This window comes from Barbus barbus (assembly GCF_936440315.1).
Source record: "Barbus barbus genome assembly, chromosome: 43".
Classification (NCBI taxonomy): Eukaryota; Metazoa; Chordata; class Actinopteri; order Cypriniformes; family Cyprinidae; genus Barbus; species Barbus barbus.
This window is the reverse complement of record NC_136721.1, coordinates 3,021,653-3,044,368: the sequence shown is the minus strand read 5'-3', so window position 1 is coordinate 3,044,368 and position 22,716 is coordinate 3,021,653. Positions and strand designations below refer to the sequence as shown.

Sequence of the window (22,716 nt, the reverse complement as noted above, 5' to 3'; positions counted from 1 at the left end):
TTTAATCATGCTTGTTTAAACAACTAAATAGAAAGCGAGAGTCATATATAATCATATACTGTAGCTATTCATAGCTAACATATATAGTTGCCAACTTCTGGTCATAGAATGGTATTAAAAGCTTGACCAGGTGATATGCATCTTTTTGTATGTATAAAGTCAAGGCATGAAGTCACTTCACAGTCTGTAATTGTCAATTTCCCCTGATCATTTTAAATGTTGCAATACCTTAATGGTGTGCCATAATTAATCAGTTTTAATGAGCTAATGTGCATGTGATTTTTTTTTCCTCTTTTTTGGCTAATGGCTCCTTGCCAGTGCACTCCATGACCTCGGGAAGCATTGCTTAAAACCTCGACATGATGTATGATGCAAAGGTTTTATTAAGTTTTGAGGTGTACCTAATGATACGCCAGAAGAGAGGATTATCAGTGTTGAGATGTATTAATGTTAAATGAGTGTTGTGCTTCATCATACTAGGTAAGACACTATTTTTGGTAGTGTTGTCAGAAGTACTGATAATTAAATTCCAAGTTGATACTTGCATTTTAAAAACACAACGGTACTGACACTGAGTACCAGGTCGGCTCGATTGTCACTGCTAGGCGGTTGCTTTCAAATGCTCCTGTGCATATTTGTGTGAGTTCTCTGTGAAGAACTTCAAAGGTTTCTATTTACAAAGTGTTTTTGAAGCGTTGAGTCATTTTTGTATAACCACCAGTGTATAAACATACATACATAGAAATAAGATTAATTGTTCCGTATAGACAGTTTTTTCTAATTATAATGGCAGTTTCACTAAGTGAGCTTGCAGAAATGTGATATGACATTTCTGTATATAACTTGTTTTTTTTTCATGCTGCTAAGTTTCAGGAGTTGCTGATAAGTTGATAACCATATATATATAGAGTGTTGTGAAAAAGTGTTGGCCCCCTTCCTGATTTTTTTTTTTGCATGTTTGTCACACTTTAATGTTTCAGATCATCAAACTAATTTAAATATTAATCAAAGATAACACAAGTAAACACAACATGCAGTTAAAACATAACTGTGGTTTATCACACCTGAGTTCAGTTTCTCTAGCCACACCCAGGCCTGATTACTGCCACACCTGTTCGCAATCAAGAAATCACTTAAATAGGACCTGCCTGACAAAGTGAAGTAGACCAAAAGATTCTAAAAAGCTACACATCATGTTGAGAGCCAAAGAAATTCAGGAACAAATGAGAAAGAAAGTAATTGAGATCTATCAGTTTGGAAAAGGTTATAGAGCCATTTCGAAAGCTTTGGGACTCCAGCGAACCACAGTGAGAGCCATTTTCCACAAATGGAGAAAACATGGAACAGTGGCGAACCTTCCCAGGAGTGGCCGGCCGACCAAAATTACCCCAAGAGCGCAGCGACGACTCATCCAAGAGATCACAAAAGACCCCACAACAACATCTAAAGAACTGCAGGCCTCACTTGCCTCAGTTAAGGTCAGTGTTCATGACTCCACCATAAAAAAGAGACTGGGCAAAAATGGCCTGAATGGCAGATTTCCAAGACGAAAACCGCTGCTGAGCAAAAAGAACATAAAGGCTCATCTCAGTTTTGCCAGAAAACATCTTGATGATCCCCAAGACTTAGGTTCCAGGAAAATACTCTGTGGACTGACGAGACAAAAGTTGAGCTATTTGGAAGGTGTGTGTCCCATTACATCTGGCGTAAAAGTAAAACAGCATTTCAGAAGAAGAACATCATACCAACAGTACAATATGGTGGTGGTAGTGTGATGGTCTGGGGCTGTTTTGTTGCTTCAGGACCTGGAAGACTTGCTGTGATAAATGGAACCATGAATTCAGCTGTCTACCAAAATATCCTGAAGGACAAGCTAAAGCAAACTTGGGTTCTGCAGCAGGACAATGACCCAAAACACACCAGCAAATCCACCTCTGAATGGCCGAAGAAAAACAAAATGAAGACTTTGCAGTGGCCTAGTCAAAGTCCTGACCTGAATCCTATTGAGATGCTGTGACATGACCTTAAAAAGGTGGTTCATGCTCAAACCTTCCAATGTGGCTGAATTACAACAATTCTGCCAATATGAGTGGGCAAAAATTCCTCCACAGCGCTGTAACCGACTCATTGCAAGTTATCTCAAATGCTTGATTGCAGTTGTTGCTGCTAAGGGTGGCCCAACCAGTTATTAGGTTTAGGGAGCAAGCACTTTTTCACACAGGGCCATGTGGGTTTGGATTTTGTTTTCCCTTCATAATAAAAAAACTTCAAAAATTGCATGTTGTGTTTACTTGTTATCTTTGATTAATATTTAAATTTGTTTGATCTGAAACATTAATGTGTGACAAACATGCAAAAAACACCACTGTATATATATATATAGGCTACCTACTGTTGTGTAGGCTACCTATTACTATGTATTATTCACTCAATATGGCATTGATAATAAAATTGTTTATTGTTTGTATTAAACCAAAAAATATTGCTAGTATTTTTTTTATGGTACCAAAATTGGTACAGAGAACTGGGTAATTTTACTGGTACTGATAAAAAATACTGAAATACCGTGACAGAGCAAAAGTAGACATTGTTTCAATGAGTGCGTTTGCATGGATCCTCTTAATGTGATTATAATGAGATTTTGTGATTAATACTGTGATTAATCTTTACCTCATGTAAAAGCAATACTTCAATTTAAATAATGAGATTAAGCTCATAATCGCAGCAAGTATAATCGTATTAACATAGTTGGTGTACGCTGAATTTAATCGTAATATACAGGCATGTAAACATCTTAATCGCAGTATTGCCGCTCTGACCAAAGTGCGCATGCGCTTGTGACATACATGAATAACGTGACACGCACCTGTAATACGGAGATTATGCTGCATTCACGTGCTATCGGAATTATCGTTAGCACGTCTCCTAGTCGGAAATTGGACATGTAAGGCCTCTCTAAGGCCGTTCATGTCCAATTTCCGACTAGGAAGCTCATATTTACGATAATTCCGATAGCACATGAATGCAGCATAAAAAACGATGGCGGGGAAGAATGCATCGCATTCTGGGGAAAACACAACTAGCTGCCAGCAGTCTCTGTCCCTTACCCTCATCCAGAAACGGCGAGTAGAACGTGACAGCAGCGTATAGGCAAATAAATTCCATTACATTTTTATGGTGCCAAAAAAGCGTGGAATACAGCCATACAAAATCATTATGCATTACATGTAAATAAATTAAAACAGCGGCTAGTAACACACCTGTTTTTATATACTCCATCATTTGTGCTGTCCAGTGGGGTATGTGAATAATGGCAGTAAAAAAAATTAACCACAATTCTTGGCGAGTAATAAGAATAATGAAAATTGCATGTAAACGGGAGTAAGAGCTTGGCTCTTGACATGTAAACATCAAAATGCGATTAAGTCCCTACTCTGATTATTAGAAATAATCGCATTATTCGTGCGCATGTAAACGTAGTCATTGTTAATCCATTTATTCCTCAAATGGCTTGTCCGATGTAGAGTCATGGGATGCTGGAGCCTATAGGCTGATTTATACTCGACACAGCCGCAAGTTCGCTGAGGTATGCACGGCAAATATGACGTCATTGTGGTGTTGGTGGAAGTTCGCTTTGAGTGCACGCAACATCGATTTGCATGACAGTGTACACGCCATTTTTTGTAACTTTATGCGCAGCTCCGCTTCCGAAGATGCACGAGTTCTGGGCGATTCTAGCCAAACATGCACATCTGTGCTGGTATTTGTGTGGAACATAAGCAGTTTAAAGGGGTCATATGATGCTTTTTTAAAGATCATTTCTTAACTTTGATAAATAATATCTCTTTGGTTTTGAGACTTTAGTCTTTGCAACTACAGGGATCTTACTTACAATCAGCTTTGACGGAAAAAAATGCTTAGTTTTTTTTTTTGCATAGTTTGTCCAAGGCATTTTAATTGGTACGTTTTATTTTATTGTATAAAAATAGAATTAGAATTAATGTATTGTAGACACTATTTATACACTATTTGCTTAAAGTTGTATTGTGTTTGATGCAAAATAAACTCAAATCTTAAGATTATCTTAATCAGTTTGTACATAAAGAAATGATTAATTCATCAACTCATTCATTACATGAGAAGTCTTGTAGCGGCAAATGACTTCTTCTCACCGTGATTCCCCATGGTTTCAGAGGACAATTACTCCTCATTGGCCCGTGTTTTTTCAAAGAATAGTACAATGGTGAACGCGACAAGTGTAAAAGCCTTGTCCATTTGGAAAGGTGTGCACACAGTCAGCAGAGGCTCGCAGAGTGGAGCCGGGCGAAAGTATAAATCCCGCTTATCCCAGCATTTGTTGTTCATAATTCATGTAAAAATATAAAGACTCTGAGAATGGTCTCTTGTTTGCTGCAAAAGGAGAGCTATATGTGTAAACACAATAAAAATTTGGCTGTAAAAGCAGTGGCACGTAATCAGAGCACAGACAAACATTCTACAAGAAACTCAGCTGTTCATGTTGTTGTTTCAGACTCACATGAATGGACTTCTGGTGTGACAATCATTATTCCTAAACACTAGCAAAATGCACACAACAAAGACTGGATTTCCCAGTGTTATTCCCAACTAAGAGTGTGTTCAGAGTAAACAGCATTAGCATCAGCCGGTAGCGGTGCTCATGTAGAGATGGAGTGATGAAGTGTGAGCAATTCTGAACTAACGCACAGAAAACACAATTTATAATGAGATTCCTTCCCTCCCCTTCTTGTCTGCAGCGATCAGTAGATATGCCTTGTTTATGTTCAGCTCCAGTAGGCACTTCTTATGTTTTTCAGTCTGGAGACCAAAAACAAACCACAATAAAGTGTTGTTTTCTTCAAATAACTAAAGATTGCAAACTGAACTTGAGGTGTGTTGGTTTCCGTGCAAGTTCATATTTTTCTATTTATTGTCTTTTAGTCTATAATCTAATGGCGTCCTACTATGACATAATATTGTATATCAAACATCCACAAAATTTGCAAAAAGATACTACAATTGGTCCCCCTTGAGAAATATGTTCTGATGGTGCCATGTCTAAGTTACACTTTTAAGTACAGCTAAAGAGGATAGTGTCACCAAAGCTCTAAAAAGGACAATGAAATTAGAGTAAGAGTAAGATAAAGACCCTTGATCATGTTGTGATCTATTCTGTCATGCAGCGCTCAAAATTGTGGACATCATAAAAAAGTGAAGTGAAGTGAAGTGACATACTGCCAAGACGGTGACCCATACTCGGAATTCGTGCTCTGCATTTAACCCATCCAACGTGCACACACACAGCAGTGAAAACACAAACACCGTGAACACACACCCGGAGCAGTGGGCAGCCATTTATGCTGCAGCGCCCGGGGAGCAGTTGGGGGTTCGGTGCCTTGCTCAAGGGCACCTCAGTCGTGGTATTGAGGGTGGAGAGAGCTCTGGACATTCACTCCCCCCACCTACAATCCCTGCCGGCCGGAGACTCGAACCCGCAACCTTTGGATTATGAGTCCAACTCTCTAACCATTAGGCCACGACTTCCCCTAAGCCAGTTCCACCTTAAAATAACCCCTGAATAGTTTTTTGAATCATTAAAATTATCCATCCGAAAGAACCTTTTCATGGAAATGAATCAGACTTCTAATCACTATTATTGAGCAAGAGGCGAATTAATGCAAGTTGGGATAACTAAAGGGTGCTTCTCAAACGGAAGACTGCATCCTAACTTAGATGTGCTCTACCGACTCGTTTACACTCGTTTATTTTTGTGAAGTGAATCAATGTTCAGCGACATTTGATGACGAGCCGCCTAGTTAAGCAGCCTTCCGTTTGAGAGGCACCCATAGATAAGATTTGTTGAACTGAAAACAGCTCTGAATGAGGAGTCAATTCCCCTTGATGGAATCGACCTTTGGAAATGACTCTCGATTCCCAACGCCTCGGAATCGATTCTTTTTGGAATCGATTCCCAGCCCTAAGTTTTTGTCCTAACTAGCCATGATGGCGATACGCAAAATTTATATTTTAGAAACGGTTTCTATTTCCGTGATGTTTCGACTTAAACAAAAACATGCAAACTAATGACAGTGATAATCTCAGATTACTGTATGTGCTTTATTCAATGTTAAAAGTGTCTAATGTGAGTTTGACTATCATATTGCATGGCAATTATAGCCATACTTAAAGCAACAACAGACAGTTTACCTCAGATCTTGAAAATAAATTAAAGCAAAGATGTTCGTTAAAAATGTGAATTCACTGCGAACCAATGAGTGTATTCCATAACAAAGTCAGTCATATCAGTCACTCAGTATGTACATTTAATAATGTTAAAAAGATTTAATATATATGAATTAGATTATAAACTTATCCAGAGTGCCTTCAGAGAGATCCTGCCCACATGCGCTTCTGATTGGCTGTGATATTTGATTGATTCTGTCGCGTCTAGTGTGGACACCCACATTGCATGTCACTGGAATCTTAATGCGTCGCGTGTAGTTAGGACACGGTGTTATGTTTCATGTGTAAGAAGGTTTGTTTCCCACAAATCTATTATATAGCTTTGAGCTATTTTAGACCTAAAGCTACAGATTAATATTAATAATTATCTGACTCTGTCACTCAATATAGCACACACACTGTACAAATTATTTTATATTGCTTTCATGGTACTATATAATCATTTTTGTAGCTTGACAGTATGGATCACCAACCACATTTATAAGAGCATCATGAACATTTAGCAAATCATCTTTTTTTTCTGCATATAAGAAAGAAATCCATGTAATCAATTTGAAACAACATTAGAGAGAGTAAATAAACAAAATGTTCATTTTTGGGAGAGATTTTATTTATTCTGTTGGGTCTGCAATAATTGGTGGTCTATACCCAGTTATCTCCATTCAACCCAGCATCATCTATTGACAGAGAGTAATCACTTGTCTCCCAATGAGGATTTGCTACCTAGACAACCACTACTAGATATGAAGGCACCCATGACGGCCTATTGATAATTCTCATTATTAGTACCTTCAGAGAGCTCTCATGTGCAACTGAAATTAGCTGTCAGTGCTTTCAGTGGACCACAGCCTGTACAACACCAACACTGGTGTATGTTGTGTGTGGGGGGTGACAAATGTGTGGTAACAGAGCATATAACCAGATAAGAGTGCTTCGCGACAAGCACAGGTGGCAGTGGTGTAGTGTAGCATTTTATCTTCAGAACAGAGCAGTAATGCATTAGGACAGGTTTCACCCACTAGGCGCGCTGGCACTGCACTTGCAGCTGGTCTCAATTGTAATGATGAACGTTATCATTGTTATCATCTATGTGTGACCAGCCATAGCAGCATGCTCTGGTGATCCTAATTGCCACATACTTTCGCATAATTAGTGGTGCTTGCTGAGGCAGGCATCAGTGTTAATATTGCTCTTAGTAATGGTTATTAATTTTAATAAAATCCTTACATTAAATGTGAAACTTCAGCGCTAAAGTTTAATACTGTAAAATTATATATCAAAGCAAAAAATATAAAATTAGCCTTGTTGCTGTCTAGAAACACAATTCAGGTAATTAAATAATTAAATAATTAAAATGTAAAACAGTAAAACTAACCGTCGAAATTTCATTGTGAAACCGGTAATAGTTTCATTCCTTATTGTGTTACCGAGAATCATACGATGCTTCCACACAGATTAGAATTGTATGCACTTTCCACATTATTCCACTATTTTCAGCCAAACAGTTTTAGCACACCGGGTCGACAAAACACAATGCAGCACCCACCATTTCAGCATCAGCTTTGTAAAGTCCATCACTTACCCTTATCTTGCTCACTTTCTTTCCTATTTTTCCTCGTCTCCGCAGAAGATTGAAAGTGCTACGCCACTTTGACACGATGGACACGGGGCCTTGCGTTTTATATATATATATACGTATATATATATATATATATATATATATATATATATATGTGTGTATGTATGTATGTGTATATATATATATATATATATATATATATATATATATATATATATATATATATGTATATATGTATGTTTAGGGGATAATCAACGGCTAGCCATGCATTAAAGGATTTTAATGCACGACGTGGAGGCAAAGAACCGCCCAATGCGAAGTGGAGGGTGGTTGCCTCCACAAAGTGCATTAAAATCCTTTAAGCCACGGCTAACCGTTGATTATCCCGCTTATTCCAAGGTCATTTTCCAAGTAATGGACAAGTTAAAACTTAACAAATGGGTAAAAATGACAGTTATTTTCATCAGTTACGGCTCGTTAGCGGTAGCATTCTGCCAGCTTCAAATCAGACACAAATAAAAGATGAAATCGTGCAGTAAGACCGCATTTATTTGAATTAATTATAGCATGTATTTCAATTAATTATCATGAGAGAGAGAGAGAGAGAGAGGACAGTTGTATGTACCTGCTTGCTGCATCTGGACGTCTCTCTCTCTACAAAACAATTACTTCAAAAACAGCAATTTTATCAGCTCGTTGCTGGAGAATATAATGTAGCGATCTAGTATCTATCTTTTATTTTATTAATAAAAATCACGGGGAAGCATTGGATGTTTACGTGTGTGTGTGTGTGTGTGCAGCACAATCTGTGATCTTTCTCTCTCTCTCCGTGTGTGTGTGTGTGCGAGCGAGTGATGCGTGTTTGTTAGTGTGCATCAATTAAAGCAGCGTATTAATATAGAACGGTGATTAAACTGATTTGGAACTACCTGTGCATTAAACGGTTTTACTGCATACCTGCCAGCCAATCAGAATCCAGTATCCAGACAGACAATGGAATATATATATATATATATATATATATATATATATATATATATATATATATATATATATACACACGCTATATTGCCAAAAGTATTGGGTCACCCCATTCTAATGAACATGTTTGACTACTTTAGTAATTTCTATTAATGTTAACGCATATAATGATATTCTAGGGAATTGTATGCTTCTAATTTTATAGCAACAGTTTGGACAGAACCCTTTTCTATTCTAATATGACAGTGCCTCTGTGTATAAGGCACGGTTCAAAAAGACATGATTGATTCAGTCAGTGTGGAAGAACTTGACTGGTCTGCAGGAAGCCAAGTCCTGATCCCAGCTGAACACCTCTGGTGTGACTTTATATGCAGGCCTTGAGCCAAAAACTCATCACCAAACACCAATGATTTGTTTAGACACTGACTTTAAATGATCTTTTGGGAGTAATTTCTCAGCCAAATTTGATGTGTGATTCATTTGCGATTTAATTAGATTAATTATTCGCCACATCATGCAATTAATTAGATTAAAAATTTAAATCGCTTACCAGCCCTAATATATATATAATATATATATATATATATATATATATATATATGTGTATATGTATAGAATTTATTATTATTACAAAAATGCTATTATTTATTAAAAAAAAATTCACTTAACAGTTCAATGCAGTACTATAACTGAGAAAGAAAAACATTTATTTCTTAACTGTGCATTTTTGTTTTGTGATTGTATCCAGATGCATAATTATGTGTATATAATTGCACATTTCAGGAGATTTAAAACTGAACTGTGCTATAATGAACATTTTGATAAATTATGTACACGCATTTAGCTTTCCTCCTTAGCCATACATTCAGAAAATCATACGAAAGATTGAGTATCTTGACAATATCTAGACTGTATTCAAACCTTACATTTTCAGCACCGAATGCTTTCTATATAGCTGCTCAGTATGTGTCAGGCTTTTCATTTTCAGTGAAATGAAAAAAGAACCTATAATCCCAATTGTTTACTGCAGTGATTATTTTTTCCATTCTTGAAAACAAATTATGAAGAAAAATAGAAATGTTGGACAAAGAACCCCCCCCCCCCACACACACACACACACACACACACCAATATACACCCCTGTGTTTCTTGCAACTCCAGACCTCAACTCTGTTTCCTGGCCTCCTGGTCATGCATATGATGTTCTGACATATGATGTCTGATGCACTCCAAATGATTAATGGGCAGCAGCGGTACTGGTTGATGTTCATTTATCAATCAGTATGCCAACAAAGCCTTCCCCGTCATTGGTATGACACTACATTCTCCCTCCTCCACACTACTTCTGGCTGTCAATGTGTTTTTGCCAGAGGAGAGGCAGGTACTGCTTTGAAGTGCTTCATATTTCCTCAAGAACATAGGCAGTCCACCCTGGAACCCACTTCCGCTCCCAACATGCAAATTAGTTCTTAAGGGAACCGAGGTCGCCTACAGGCTCATTATTTGTTGTCAGCTGTCTGCACCTGTTTGGCCGGAGTGTGTGTGTGGCTCTTGTCTTATTGTTATCCAGTTATCAGTTCTTTCCTCTTTAGATGCAATGCCAGAGATGACATCGCTGTGTGTGCTGCCTGATCTCGGGACCTGTCGGTATGAATAGGAGCAGGGGGCATTTAAGAGGACACAGCCACCATGCTGCTACTCTGACAGAGGTGTTGGCTGTGCCAAAATGGTGACTTAGCACTAATGCCAACTTGATTGTTACAGTAGCAGGCATTTTTTGCTGTGTTTGTACTAAGGATGTCTAAAATGATAGAAAGGTTACCTGTACAAATTGAGGTTGGGTTTGGGTTTATCTGACCTTGATCGGATGTGTTGCTTAGGGGTGATTTCTTAGACATTTTTTCTTGTATTCAAAATCTGACAGACAGACTGCAGTGGAATTAGACAATGCAGGGATTTCAAGATGGAAAGACTTGGACTGTTTTTAGTCGATTTGTCACGCTGTCCCAAAAAATGTCATGTTTGGGGTGGGACACTCAAAAAAAACAAAAAACCGGCTGCAAGGTGTTCAGGGTGAGCCAAGACATAGCGCTGGAGCTGTAAAGGGGGTTATTTAAAAATCCAACTTTATGGTACCCAATGTTTTTACAGTGCAGACTGTTAACCAGCTAATAAAGCAAGTACAGCATTTATAGATTGTTTTATGTACTTATGTAGCATAATAAGTGACTGCATGCATGTAGAAACACTATAGTGACCAGTTTGACCACTGTTGGTGAAATGCAATTGGCTACATGACTGCATTTCTAATGACAGCTTCAAATATTAACACTTCCATGGTGATCCACTTAGAAAACCTAGAAATGATCACTGTTAATAACCTGAAATATGCTGTTTAATAACCCAGTTTCCATCCAGCTTGCATTGATAGATATGTATGCAAGACATTAAGAGCAAAAATAAAACGACACCAGAAATCATTCATTCATGATGGCCAGCAAATGCTTACTGCAATCTACAGAGTCATTAGTACATACACTCTTACATTAGCTATAAATGTTTTGTTATTATGTGAACTCGTAACTGTTGTACATCCATTAAATCTGTGCAGATTCCATCCCTGTGACGCTTTATCATTGACATTTAGGGCTGTTAAGAGTGAAAGATTTGATGTAATGACCAGCATATAAGCTAGACCTTGTTAACTATGAATGTGGAGGAAGACATGACATTAAGGATAGCAATATAGTCTGTCATTACCGACCATGGAAATGTTATTTCTGGCTCTTGAAAAAGGCAGGCATCCCACAGCTTTTATTACTCACATAATATCTCTACTAATGATGCAGAATTAGTTGTAATGGAGGCTCATTAATAATAACATAAAATAAATGAATAAATAAATATATGAATAAATTGATGTTGATCTGGCTCATGTATAAAGCAGTATGTTATTGTAGCACTAAGTTATACCACCGTTTTTTGTTTTTTGTTTTTTCCAGTTCAGACTGTAGGGTTGTCATAGGACATATATTAGGACTGGGTGATATGGCAAAAATAAATATATTTTTAAAAATCTTGAATTTTTACATCTTTTTTTTTTTTTTTACCGTTTAATTAGTGAACTCAAAATTGTAACTACAGCATGATTGAAGTATCATTTTCTTTATTAACCATCTAGTTAAAGAAAGTTCTATCCCAAGTGCACCACAAACTAAATTGTCAGCATGGTGTAAATATAAAACAAATCACTTAAATATCTTTACTACGGAAGTTCTAAGCGACTTAATTTTCTCGTGATCTCGGCATAACGAAAGTTGTTTTGTCGTTATCACGACTTAATTTTCTTGTGAACGTAAAAACCGTTTTCTCACAACGTAATTGTAGCTATCGTGAGAAAATCAGGGTCGCTATATTGTCTTCGACGATAAAGTTGCAGACCCGACAGCTTCCTTCTCAAGTGTCGAACACTTATGTGTAAGTCGTCAATCACTGACAGACACAGAGCTATTTCAGTTTGAGTGAGTCCCTGATCAAAGTAAAAGCGAATACGATCATCCATGATGCTGAGATGATGCTGCTTCTATAGCATTTTCTCATGCCGAATACACAGAGAAAATTAAGTTGTGATAACGACAAAACAACTTTCGTTATGTCGCGATCACGAGAAAATTAAGTCGTGATAACGACAAAGCAACTTTCGTGATCACGAGAAAACAAGACAGAAAAATTATAATAAAGCATGGCCGCTTAGAACTTCCGTACTTTACAGAAAGGATACATGAAATATATCATATGTTCAGAGATAATAAAAAATAAAAAGAATAGTCTACACCAGTAGACTATTATTAACAATAACTGTTTTGTAAAAACAAATAATATCAGTCTTGTTTTGTTTTGTTTAGGCTACTTCCACATTGCATTATGTATAATACTGAATTGCCAACTCAGTGGTTCAAGTTTCTGCAATGTTAAAAACTTTCACAGGGAACCTTCCTGGATCAATTTAAGCGGCAAGGTATCTTATTCATGGAAAAACATCAAACAAACAAACAAAACTACTGAACATTTCAGACTCTACCCAATTTAGTAAATGAGTTTTGAGATTTTAAATCACTGTGAATTTGTTTTAATTCAACTGTTTTAATTAGTTTTGATACAATGTAATAAGGACGCTGACACTAACACAGCATTGTTGATTATGTTATTAGAACAGAAGCCTTCAGAATTTCCCATTTAGATGAACTGCTTTTAAATTATTCAACATCCACCATGCTAGTAATGCTCCTGAGGCCATGTGTATTTAATGGTCTTCAATTAGCCAGGCACACACCAGACTATTTTGTGTGTGTGTGTGTGTGTGTGTGTGTGTGTGTGAGAGTGAGTCTTTGGAGGACAGTGACAGATAGGCAAGCTAACAGCACAGAATTACTGACACAGCTTGGCATGTACGTTCAGTTGGTCAAGGTGTTCTGACCTTTCGTTGATGCTTTGACAGTTCTCAGCAGCTACACATAACTTTCTTTTGACTGCTTGTTTTTCCTGGACTATAGCTGCATCAGCCAGTCTTTGGCATAGGAACTTTTTTTACTGACTTTGACAGTGGTGTCATGAAGCGTGGCAGCTATGGAATTGTGGAGTTCTTTAGAAGAGACACAAGTTTGCCATTTAAAAGGAAAGTCCACACAAAAATGAAAAACATATAGTCATGATTTTCTTACACTTATTACGTTCCAAACCTTGCATGCTTTGTTTTTGGTCTTCTGATTAATCGTTTAGACAAATGTCCTGGCTTTCTGTTTCCCAGCCTGATTCTCCTGTGAAAATGCTGTGAATTGTTTGTATAGGTAGATACAGGTATGTTTTTCCAGTGAGCATAGATTGTTATTTTTGGCTTGAAAATATTATCCTGATCACTCTGTGGAAGCGTGCATATCTCATTCAAATGTATACATCACCCGAAACAAGGTGTGTAGCAATCAGGGAAAAAGCGAGCAAATGTGAAATTTTTGTCATAATGCTTCTTGAGGCGGCAAATTTTGAATTTTTAATGAGTGCAGGATTTGACGGTTACATCAGGATGGAACCGTGCACAGGGCGTTATCCACAACACACTAAACTATAGAGAAAGGTTCAGTTCAGAGCAACAAACACGAATAAAAAGAAGTGCAAATATGCTAGATATTCATGAGACTGACTGAGGTTTGAATTATTGATAATTAATATCTAACTAAATATTTAACATTATATTTAATCTGCAACAGCATTCTGAACTTTTATAATGATATGGATAAGACAATAGCAAAACAGGTACATTTGGACTATTAAATTTATTTATGCAAAAAAAAAAAAATAGTATTGTCAAATGATTCATCGCGATTAATCGCATCCAAAATAAAAGTTTTTGTTTACATAATATATGCGTTTGTACTGTGTATATTTATTATGTATATATAAATACACACACGTATATATTTAAGAAAAATATGTTATGTTTATACATTTAAAATATTTGTATATAATATCAATTATATGAATATAAATATATACATGGGAATATGTGGGTATATATATAAATAAATATATACATGGAAATATTTTCAAAATATATACTGTATGTGTATTTAAATATACATAAATATACACAGTATACACACATATATTATATAAACAAAAAAAAGAATGCACATAACTGTTTAACAGAGCACACGTTTATGGTAATGTGTCCCGAAGTTTGCCTATTCTTCTGTGATGAGATTAGGCCTGGTAGTCAAATTGGGGCACAGCAAGTCAAAATCTTCCTAATCAAACACACGTTTAGGAGACCTGAATGTATGGGTCAGGTAAGGGAGACATTCATAATGTACAGGCCGATATGCCACCAGCAACAGGGGTCGGAAATAATGGAATATACAGTAGATTGTTTTAGTGAACTATTTATGCGTTGTACCTGTGCTGTAGATGGAATATAATGTGCAAAGGTGCCACAGCTTTGAGAAACGAAAGCCAGATCAATAGGGGAGATTAAGGACTTATTTGCCATGCTGGCCTTGTGCTTCTACTGTTTTACTGTGTATGTCTGGCAGCAGACTATAAAACCAAGGGTAGCACTGCTGCAAAGCCTACAAGCACCTTGGAACTTAATGCATTTTCACCTTTTAATTTACGATAAGCCACAGCAGCGGGCCAACGTGGGATGCCGGCGTGGGCAATATCTCATTTCTCCTCGTTGTTGATCATGGATCAGTCAAAGGTGCTGACTTCAATTCAGCTCTTTCTTTTTTCTTGAATCAAAGTATGCAAGGTTGCGCATGTGTGTGAGTTTTATTAATCCTTTGAAATGTATTCAGCATATACACAGAAGTTGCCACTAGGAACATAGCAATAATGGCTTTGCAAATACTAGCAGAAAAAATACAGCCTACTCTGAGTGCAATTGCCTACTGCAGATTACTTTTGTTAAATAAATTACTTTGTGTTTGTTGAGTTCAAGTGCTGCTTTGCAAAGGGATTGCATTTCTGTTTTTGGCTCTTTGCAATTAGATTGAAGTCCACTCCTAATTCTCTGTGCACTTAGTGGAACTCTAATGCAGCTTGCATATAAATGTTCATATTAATCTCTCTCTCAAAATTTTACAAGTGAAAACGCTTTCAAGCCTACTATCAGAGGCATGTTTGCCCCTAGCAGCTCTAGATACAGATACATATCCATAAAAAGTTAACCGAGAAAATGTGACTGCAGGCTGCCATTTGGCAGGCTATCAGAGTAAAGAATCTCCAGACAGCTTAATCAAATTCTTGCAGCACTGCTCTGCACAGTAGTTTCCAGCAAACACTTGTCACAAACAGGTTGCATTCTCATACATTGACAATCTAGGGATGTACCCGGTACAGTTTCATACATACTCACACACTGAGACACTTCTTACCAAATATATTGTTAGACATAAAAATGTCACACAACACAATACACTGCTTTTCTTCAAACAAACAAATAAATGCATATTGGTGATTAGCTATAGTGTGCTGTACTTAAATATAGTGAGGTTAGCAGGTCAGGTTTTAAATATAATGGTTCATATTTCTTATTTTAATTATGGATTTAAGGGCACGGGTGGTTTTTTATGTTTAAGACAAAATATAAAGTTACATTATAGATTATAAAAATAACAAAAACAGTGCCTATGCTGTAAGTTTTTATAGGCCTTACAGACAGACAGACAAAACAATCTATCGTATTGTTCTGAATATAAGACGATTCGCCCTTTTTCAAGATGTACTTTTTGGAAAAGGGGCTTTTTGAAGACCACATTTTGTCTTGACCTAATTATTTCTAAAATAAATATATATATATATATATATATATAAATAAAATCTTACCCCTGGTTATTAGAATGGACATCATACCTGCATGCAAATCCTTCCTACCTAGTATCAGTTCCGTAATTTATTGGTACTTTTTGGTAATTTAATAATTTTCCAACATAACTACGACATTGCATGCTTGTACTGTTTTGTGAGCTTTATTTGTAGATGTTAAGCGCTAGAGAAACAAGTGTACTGCCAACTTTAGGAATCTGTCTTTGAATTTGCCTTTTGCAGTAGCTCTATAGCAGGGATGGACAACTTTGGTCCTGGGGGGATACTGGCTGCATCCGAAAACTTAAAAATGCTGCCTTTGGAGGACACATTCCAAGGTAGGAAGGCATCAAGGCACGTCCAAATCCAAAGTTAGATTAACTTCCTGTCTCATGAGATACCTTCAGCTGATCGATTTTTGAAGGCAGCATATATGTATCCTTCGCTGCCTTTGATATCCCACAATCCATTCCGTGACGGTTGAGCTAAAAAATAAAGATGGCATCTGAAAGCTGCGTTTGGTTGTCAGTTTCTGTGTAAATGTATATTTCTGATGAACTTTTTGCACTTTTGATGTTATTTCTAGTGAGTAATTAGTCTTATAGTAATCAAATATTTGTTTAGTTATCACCAAAACTTGTTCTATTTTGTTGTAGATCACTAAACCGTTATGCTGCCTCAGAAGCCTGTCCGAAATCAGTTTTGTGAGGTGCCTTCATGCAAAAACGCTGCCTGCAAAGTCATTGCCTCATAAGGCAGCGAGGCAGCAAGTCAGCTGCCTAAGTTTTCAGATGCAGCCACTGTCCTGCTGAGTTTAGCTCTAACCCTAATCAAACACACCTGAACAAGCTAATCAATGTCTTCAAGACCACTGGAAAGCTACAGGCAGGTGTGTTTGATTGTGGATGGAGCTAAACTCTGCAGGACAGTGGCCCTCCAGGACTGAAGTTGCTCATCCCTGTACTATAGCATCGCTGTTGAAGAGTAATGAGGTTGTGAAGTGGATTTACATATTGTAGATTTAACAAAAGTTATCATGAGTATAGTAATTTTTGAGGCAGGTGTCATAACAAATGTCAGGACTTTTTTAAACGAGCGGTTCATTCATTTTGTACAACCTTATGTTCATGCTGTGGAAATACAAACGCAATACAGAAGACAATGAGTGCAGCACTGAAAAGGGGCGGAGCTACATAAGGTCTATAATGAAGTAATGTGCAGCGCACTGCCGCATTAGCGCATGCAATTATAGGCATGGGCCTCAAATATAGGTCCTAGCCTGGCCCTGGCCTGAGACACTCAGGCCCTAGCCCGGCCTTTGTCCGACAGTTTATCAGAATTACTGGCCTGAGCCCGTCGGGCCTGGGCTGAAATGCAGGGCTTTAAGAATAATAACACTGACATATAATCTGACAAATCTTATCTGACTGCAGATATTGAATCAGGACAGCACATTCGTCTCTGGCACGTCTGACAGGAGTTTGTCTTTGTCTTTAATGCATGTCTTTTAAGATAAGTCTCGCATCAGAAAAAAAAAAAAAAAAAACAATGTTTGTTGTTGTTTCTTTGACTGCACACTCAACCCACTTAAAACCGACTTGTCTTATATTCAGAATAGTACAGTATTAAAAATGCCACACTGTAGAAATTGGTACTTAAATTATATTCTTTGTAATCTGTTAAGTTAACTTTCATTTTATGGAACAGGGTTCTTGGAATCCTTTTACCTGTTAAATTTCCCTTAATTATAGACCTTTTTATGGAACGTGAAATTATCATTATGCTTTGCACGTATGTGTAGGGAGGATGCTCAGAACTTCCGGTTCGCAGCTTGATGCATTCAGTTAGGCATTACTGTAACAGCTTATGGACTTTTATGTTTGTTTCCATTTCATCCCTTGTGTTCTTTGACCTAGTTTCTGTCTCCCCTTGATTGTGTCATTATGTTCAGGTCTTCCTTGTCAATTATCCTCTTTTATGTTCCACATATAAGTTGCATTCAGTTCTGTGTTTATTCGTCCGGTCACGTCTATGTGTACGTGTGTTTGCTGCCTTCCTGTGATGGATTACCCTTATGTGCATTATTAAAGAATGTTTATCATTATTATTGTTCTTTGTGCATACACTCCTGCACCACAATGTCCCAGAAGAGCGGACCATAAACAGGACGTGGCGTTTTCCCCGCATTTTGTTTCTCTTTTTTGTAAGTGTTTCAGTTTATTTATTTTTGTTTTATTCATGAACATTGCATCTATTAACATTGCCCCAAGGAGGGGCAGCACACTGCTGGATGGGAGGACGCTCTTTATATTCCAAGACGGCCATAATCTGAAGGACTATGTTGAGGAGTTTCTCAACACCTGCAATCGTGACAGCTGCAACCATATCTGTTTGATGGAGGGATTCCGGTGTGGTCTGGATGATGAAATCTGCTTCGTCCTACCCATGGGAGATCCGCACTGGACCCTTAAAGACAATCAATTTTAAATCAATTAAAATCAATAAAAATCCATTTTGCGCTGTGGGTGAGTGGATCCACAATCACAGCAGACGAAGCGGATGTAGACTGTAACATCAGTGTCCAGCAACACCTCACAGACGTCTCGCAGTCAGACCCAGAGCCCAGCCCAACATCACCCCGCAGCGTTGAGCATAAGCCCTCCACAATTGAAGAGCCACAGGGGAGAGCATCATGGACAACGAGAGCGCAGAGGGTAGCTCCGCCCAATGCACCATGGCTGAGCTGAGCCCAGGAGACTGTAATTGGAATATATATGCAGACATGCTCCCTCTTCTCCTGCCTTCATGTGAACCCTCTGTCTGCTCTGAACTTTCTGCATGCCCAGAAACAACCACAGATGTCTTTCCCCTGTCTACCGCACTCCCAGTGTTGAGAGTCGCAATATGGTATGTATGGGTGGTGCACACCATCCCTGAACCTTCTACCTATTTGGATTAGGTAGAGGGTTACCTCTCCTGCATCCTCCTGTCATCCCTGTTTCACCATCGACACCACTGTCACTTGTCAGCCCCTCTGCTCATCCTCAGCCCACCATCTGTGTGCTGGATTTGCCACGGGTCTGCCAGTCTCCATCGGCGTCATGGCTGGAGGATCCCTTGTCTCCGCCTCCAGCCTCTGAGTCCTGGACTCCGCCTCGGCCCTTCAACCCAGTGGCTCCACCGTGGCTCCTAGCTCCCTCCTCTCTGCCGTGGCCCATCAGTCCACCAGCTCTGCTGGGCTCCCTCGTTCCTCCGGCTCCACCTTGGTCTTTCGTCGACTATCTGCCGCCTCAGGACTCCACTCCTCCGGCTGCATCCCTCCGGCTTTGTCAGGCTCCTCCTTCCCTTTGGCTCCAGCTCGGTCCTCAGTCGCTCTGGCTCCACCGCGGCCTTCCAGATCCCCACTGGCGCCATCTGCTCCGCCTTGGCCCTCCGGATCCTCTGTGTCGCCCTGGCTTATCGGCTCTCTCCGCCTCGGGCTCCTCCACCACCTGCTCCGCCGCTGTCGGTCAGCCCCCTGGAGTCGTCAGCCCTTCTTCCACCATGGCTCCTCCCTCCGTCGGCTCCACCATGGGCCACCATCATGGCTGTGGCCTGGGTCCCATTGGGCTCCTCCTGCTCCAAGTCCCTCCTGTCTTCGTCCTGGCTGCTCCCTCGGTCTGATCCGCCCTGGCTCCTGCTCTTTCATCCCTGGCTCCTTCCTCCATCACCACCCTGGACTCTGTTTATCGTCCTCCTCCCGGTCATCTGGCCACCTCCTGAACCTCCTCCTGCCTGTTTGTACCAACCTTTTGCCATCCTTCTGTCTCCTTTCTTCTCTACGGCGCGGGGTTGTGCCTTCTGGGAGGGGGGCGAAATGTAACACCTTATGGACTTTTGTGTTTGTTTTCATTACATTCCTCGTGTTCTTTGACCTAGTTTCTGTCTCCCCTTGATTGTGTCATTATGTTCAGGTGTTCCTTGTCAATTATCCTCATTTACGTTCCCCATATAAGTTGCATTCAGTTCTATGTTTCTTCGTTCTGGTCTCATCTATGTGTACGTTTGTTTGCTGCCTTCCTGTGTTGGATTAGCCTTATGTGGATTATTAAAGACTGTTTATCGTTATTCTTCTTCTTTGTGCGTTCACTCTTGCACCACACCGTGACAATTAAAGAGTTATTTGGACAGCTCTGAAAAAATGGTTGTAATCTGTTTTACCAAACCGAATTCTGGGAATGTTGGCATGTTTTTTAAATTTGAAAACAATTAAAGACTTTCAAATCACGAGCCAGTATTTTATTCACAATAGAACATATATAACATAACAAATGTTTAAACTGAGAAATTTTAAATTTTTATGCACAAAATGAGCTAATTTCAAATTTGATGCCTGCTACAGGTCTCAAAATAGTTGGGACGGGGGCGTGTTTACCATCATGTAGCATGTCCTCTTCTTTTCAAAACAGTTTGAAGACGTCTGGGCATTGAGGCTATGAGTTTCTGGAGTTTTGGTGTTGGAATTTGGTCCCATTCTTGCCTGACTTAGGTTTCCACCTGCTGAAGAGTTTGTGGTCATCTTTGACGTATTTTTTGTTTAATGATGCGCCAAATGTTTTCTATAGGTGAAAGACCTGGACTGCAGGCAGGCCAATTCAGCACCTGGACTCTTCTACTACGAAGCCATGCTGTTGTAATAGCTGCAGTATGTGGTTTGTTGCATTGCCCTGCTGAAGATGTCGTCTGGAGGGGAGCATATGTTGCTCTAAAACCTTTGTTCGTGATTTCCAACAAGAATGTCAAATTTGGACTCTTCTGATCATAGAACACTTTTCCACTTTGAAACAGTCCATTTTAAATGAGCCTTGGCTCACAGGACACGACAGCGCCTCTGGACCATGTTCACATATGGCTTCTTTTTTGCATGATAGAGCTTTGGTTGGCATCTGCAGATGGCATGGCGGATTATGTTTACCGACAGTGGTTTCTGGAAGTATTCCTGTGCCCATTTACAGTAGTAATGTCAATGACAGAAACATGCCAATGAGTCATGCAGTGTAATCTGAGGGCCCGAAGACCACGGGCATCCAACAAAGGACAGAGATTACTCCAGTTTCTTACGCACAGAGATTACTCCAGTTTCTCTGAATTTTTTGATCATGTTATACACTGTAGATTATGAGATTTGCAAAACCTTTGCAATTTGACGTTGAGGAACATTGTTTTTGAAGTTTTCCACAATCTTTTTCCACACTCTTTCACAGATTGGAGAGCCTCTGCCCATCTTTACTTCTGAGAGACTCTACCTCTCTAACCCTTTTAAAGCAAATCATGTTACAGACCTTATGTCAATTAACTTAATTAGTTGCTAGATGTTCTCCCAGCAGAATCTTTTCAAAATGTATTGCTTTTTCAGCCCTTTGTTGCCCTGTACCTCAACCAGACCTGTAGCAGGCATCAAATTTGAAATTAGCTCATTTAGTGGACAAAAGTGTAAATTTTCTCTATTTAAACATTTGTTATGCTCTATTGTGAATACAATATTGGCTCATGTGATTTGAAAATCTTTTAGTTTTCATTTTATTCCAATTTTTAAAAAACATTTCCAGAATTTGGGTTGCACTTTTAACATCCATAATGTCAACAAGCAATGGCAACATTAATTCATGATGAACAACGTAACTGATCCTACGAAGTTGAGCAGCGCCACCTCATGGATTGATAATATGAAACAATGAGTAGTGGCCCATTCCACGTGATGCACAGGTGGAATGTATACATCTACAAATAAGCAGAGAAGCAGAGGGTGTAATTCCTACGCACATTTATTTTGACGTTTCAAATCGACAGATAAAATGTCAACATCAGTGGCAGGCAGCTGAGTAGCGTTTCATATTTTGTAATATTTCATATTTGACTTTCAGAACTGGCACAAGTGACAGAGCTTGTATTATTATGAAGTTCTCAATTTTTCTAATTTGCTTGTTCTCACGCTCCTTTCCCTCTTCTTTTTGCAGGCGTTTAGAACTCAGAGTGATATGGCTGGCGTTATCCGCAAGCTCGCAGCATGCACCCCCTGCGTGTGGATCTTCCTCATGCTTTTCGACCCCAGCTTGCAAACCGGGTAGGATGACTCATCAACCCTCCCCATCTAGTCAAACTCTCTACCTTTTCTCTTTTCCCCATGTTTCAGGCTCTAGGGATGCATTGCAGCTAATACATTCATTAATAAGGTTGTATTACTGTGCAGGGGCTTTTACGATCAGCAAAATGCCATTGGAGCCAACCGTAGCTGGCTGTAAATCGCTCGCACAAACTGCCATGAATTGGATTTTTGGTGGTGGAGCGGGCTTGGTTACAAGTGTGACTCAATAAACCTGGAAAGAAACTCACACTGGAAGAACCTGAGGGATTCCGAGACGAGTTTAGCCTAGATTGCGTTGCAGTGATGCCAGTTGGTTTTCACTGCTCATTAGCCCACTCGTACATGTCAGAGTTGTGAACGTACATACAGACAGAGATTTTGAGGAAAAGGGGATTATTAGTTTGCAATCAAG

General features: G+C 39.0%; 1 protein-coding gene across 1 annotated transcript in view; it reads left to right on the top strand.

Moving 5' to 3' along the window:
- Positions 1–22,716, top strand: part of LOC306862548 (gamma-aminobutyric acid receptor subunit alpha-3-like) — a 158,285-nt gene that overhangs the window by 10,844 nt on the left and 124,725 nt on the right. The window contains exon 2 of the mRNA XM_079405404.1: positions 22,177–22,283. Coding sequence (XP_079261530.1) covers positions 22,198–22,283 — 86 coding nt within the window. The 5' untranslated portion in view covers positions 22,177–22,197. The remainder of the gene's footprint in view (positions 1–22,176; positions 22,284–22,716) is intronic.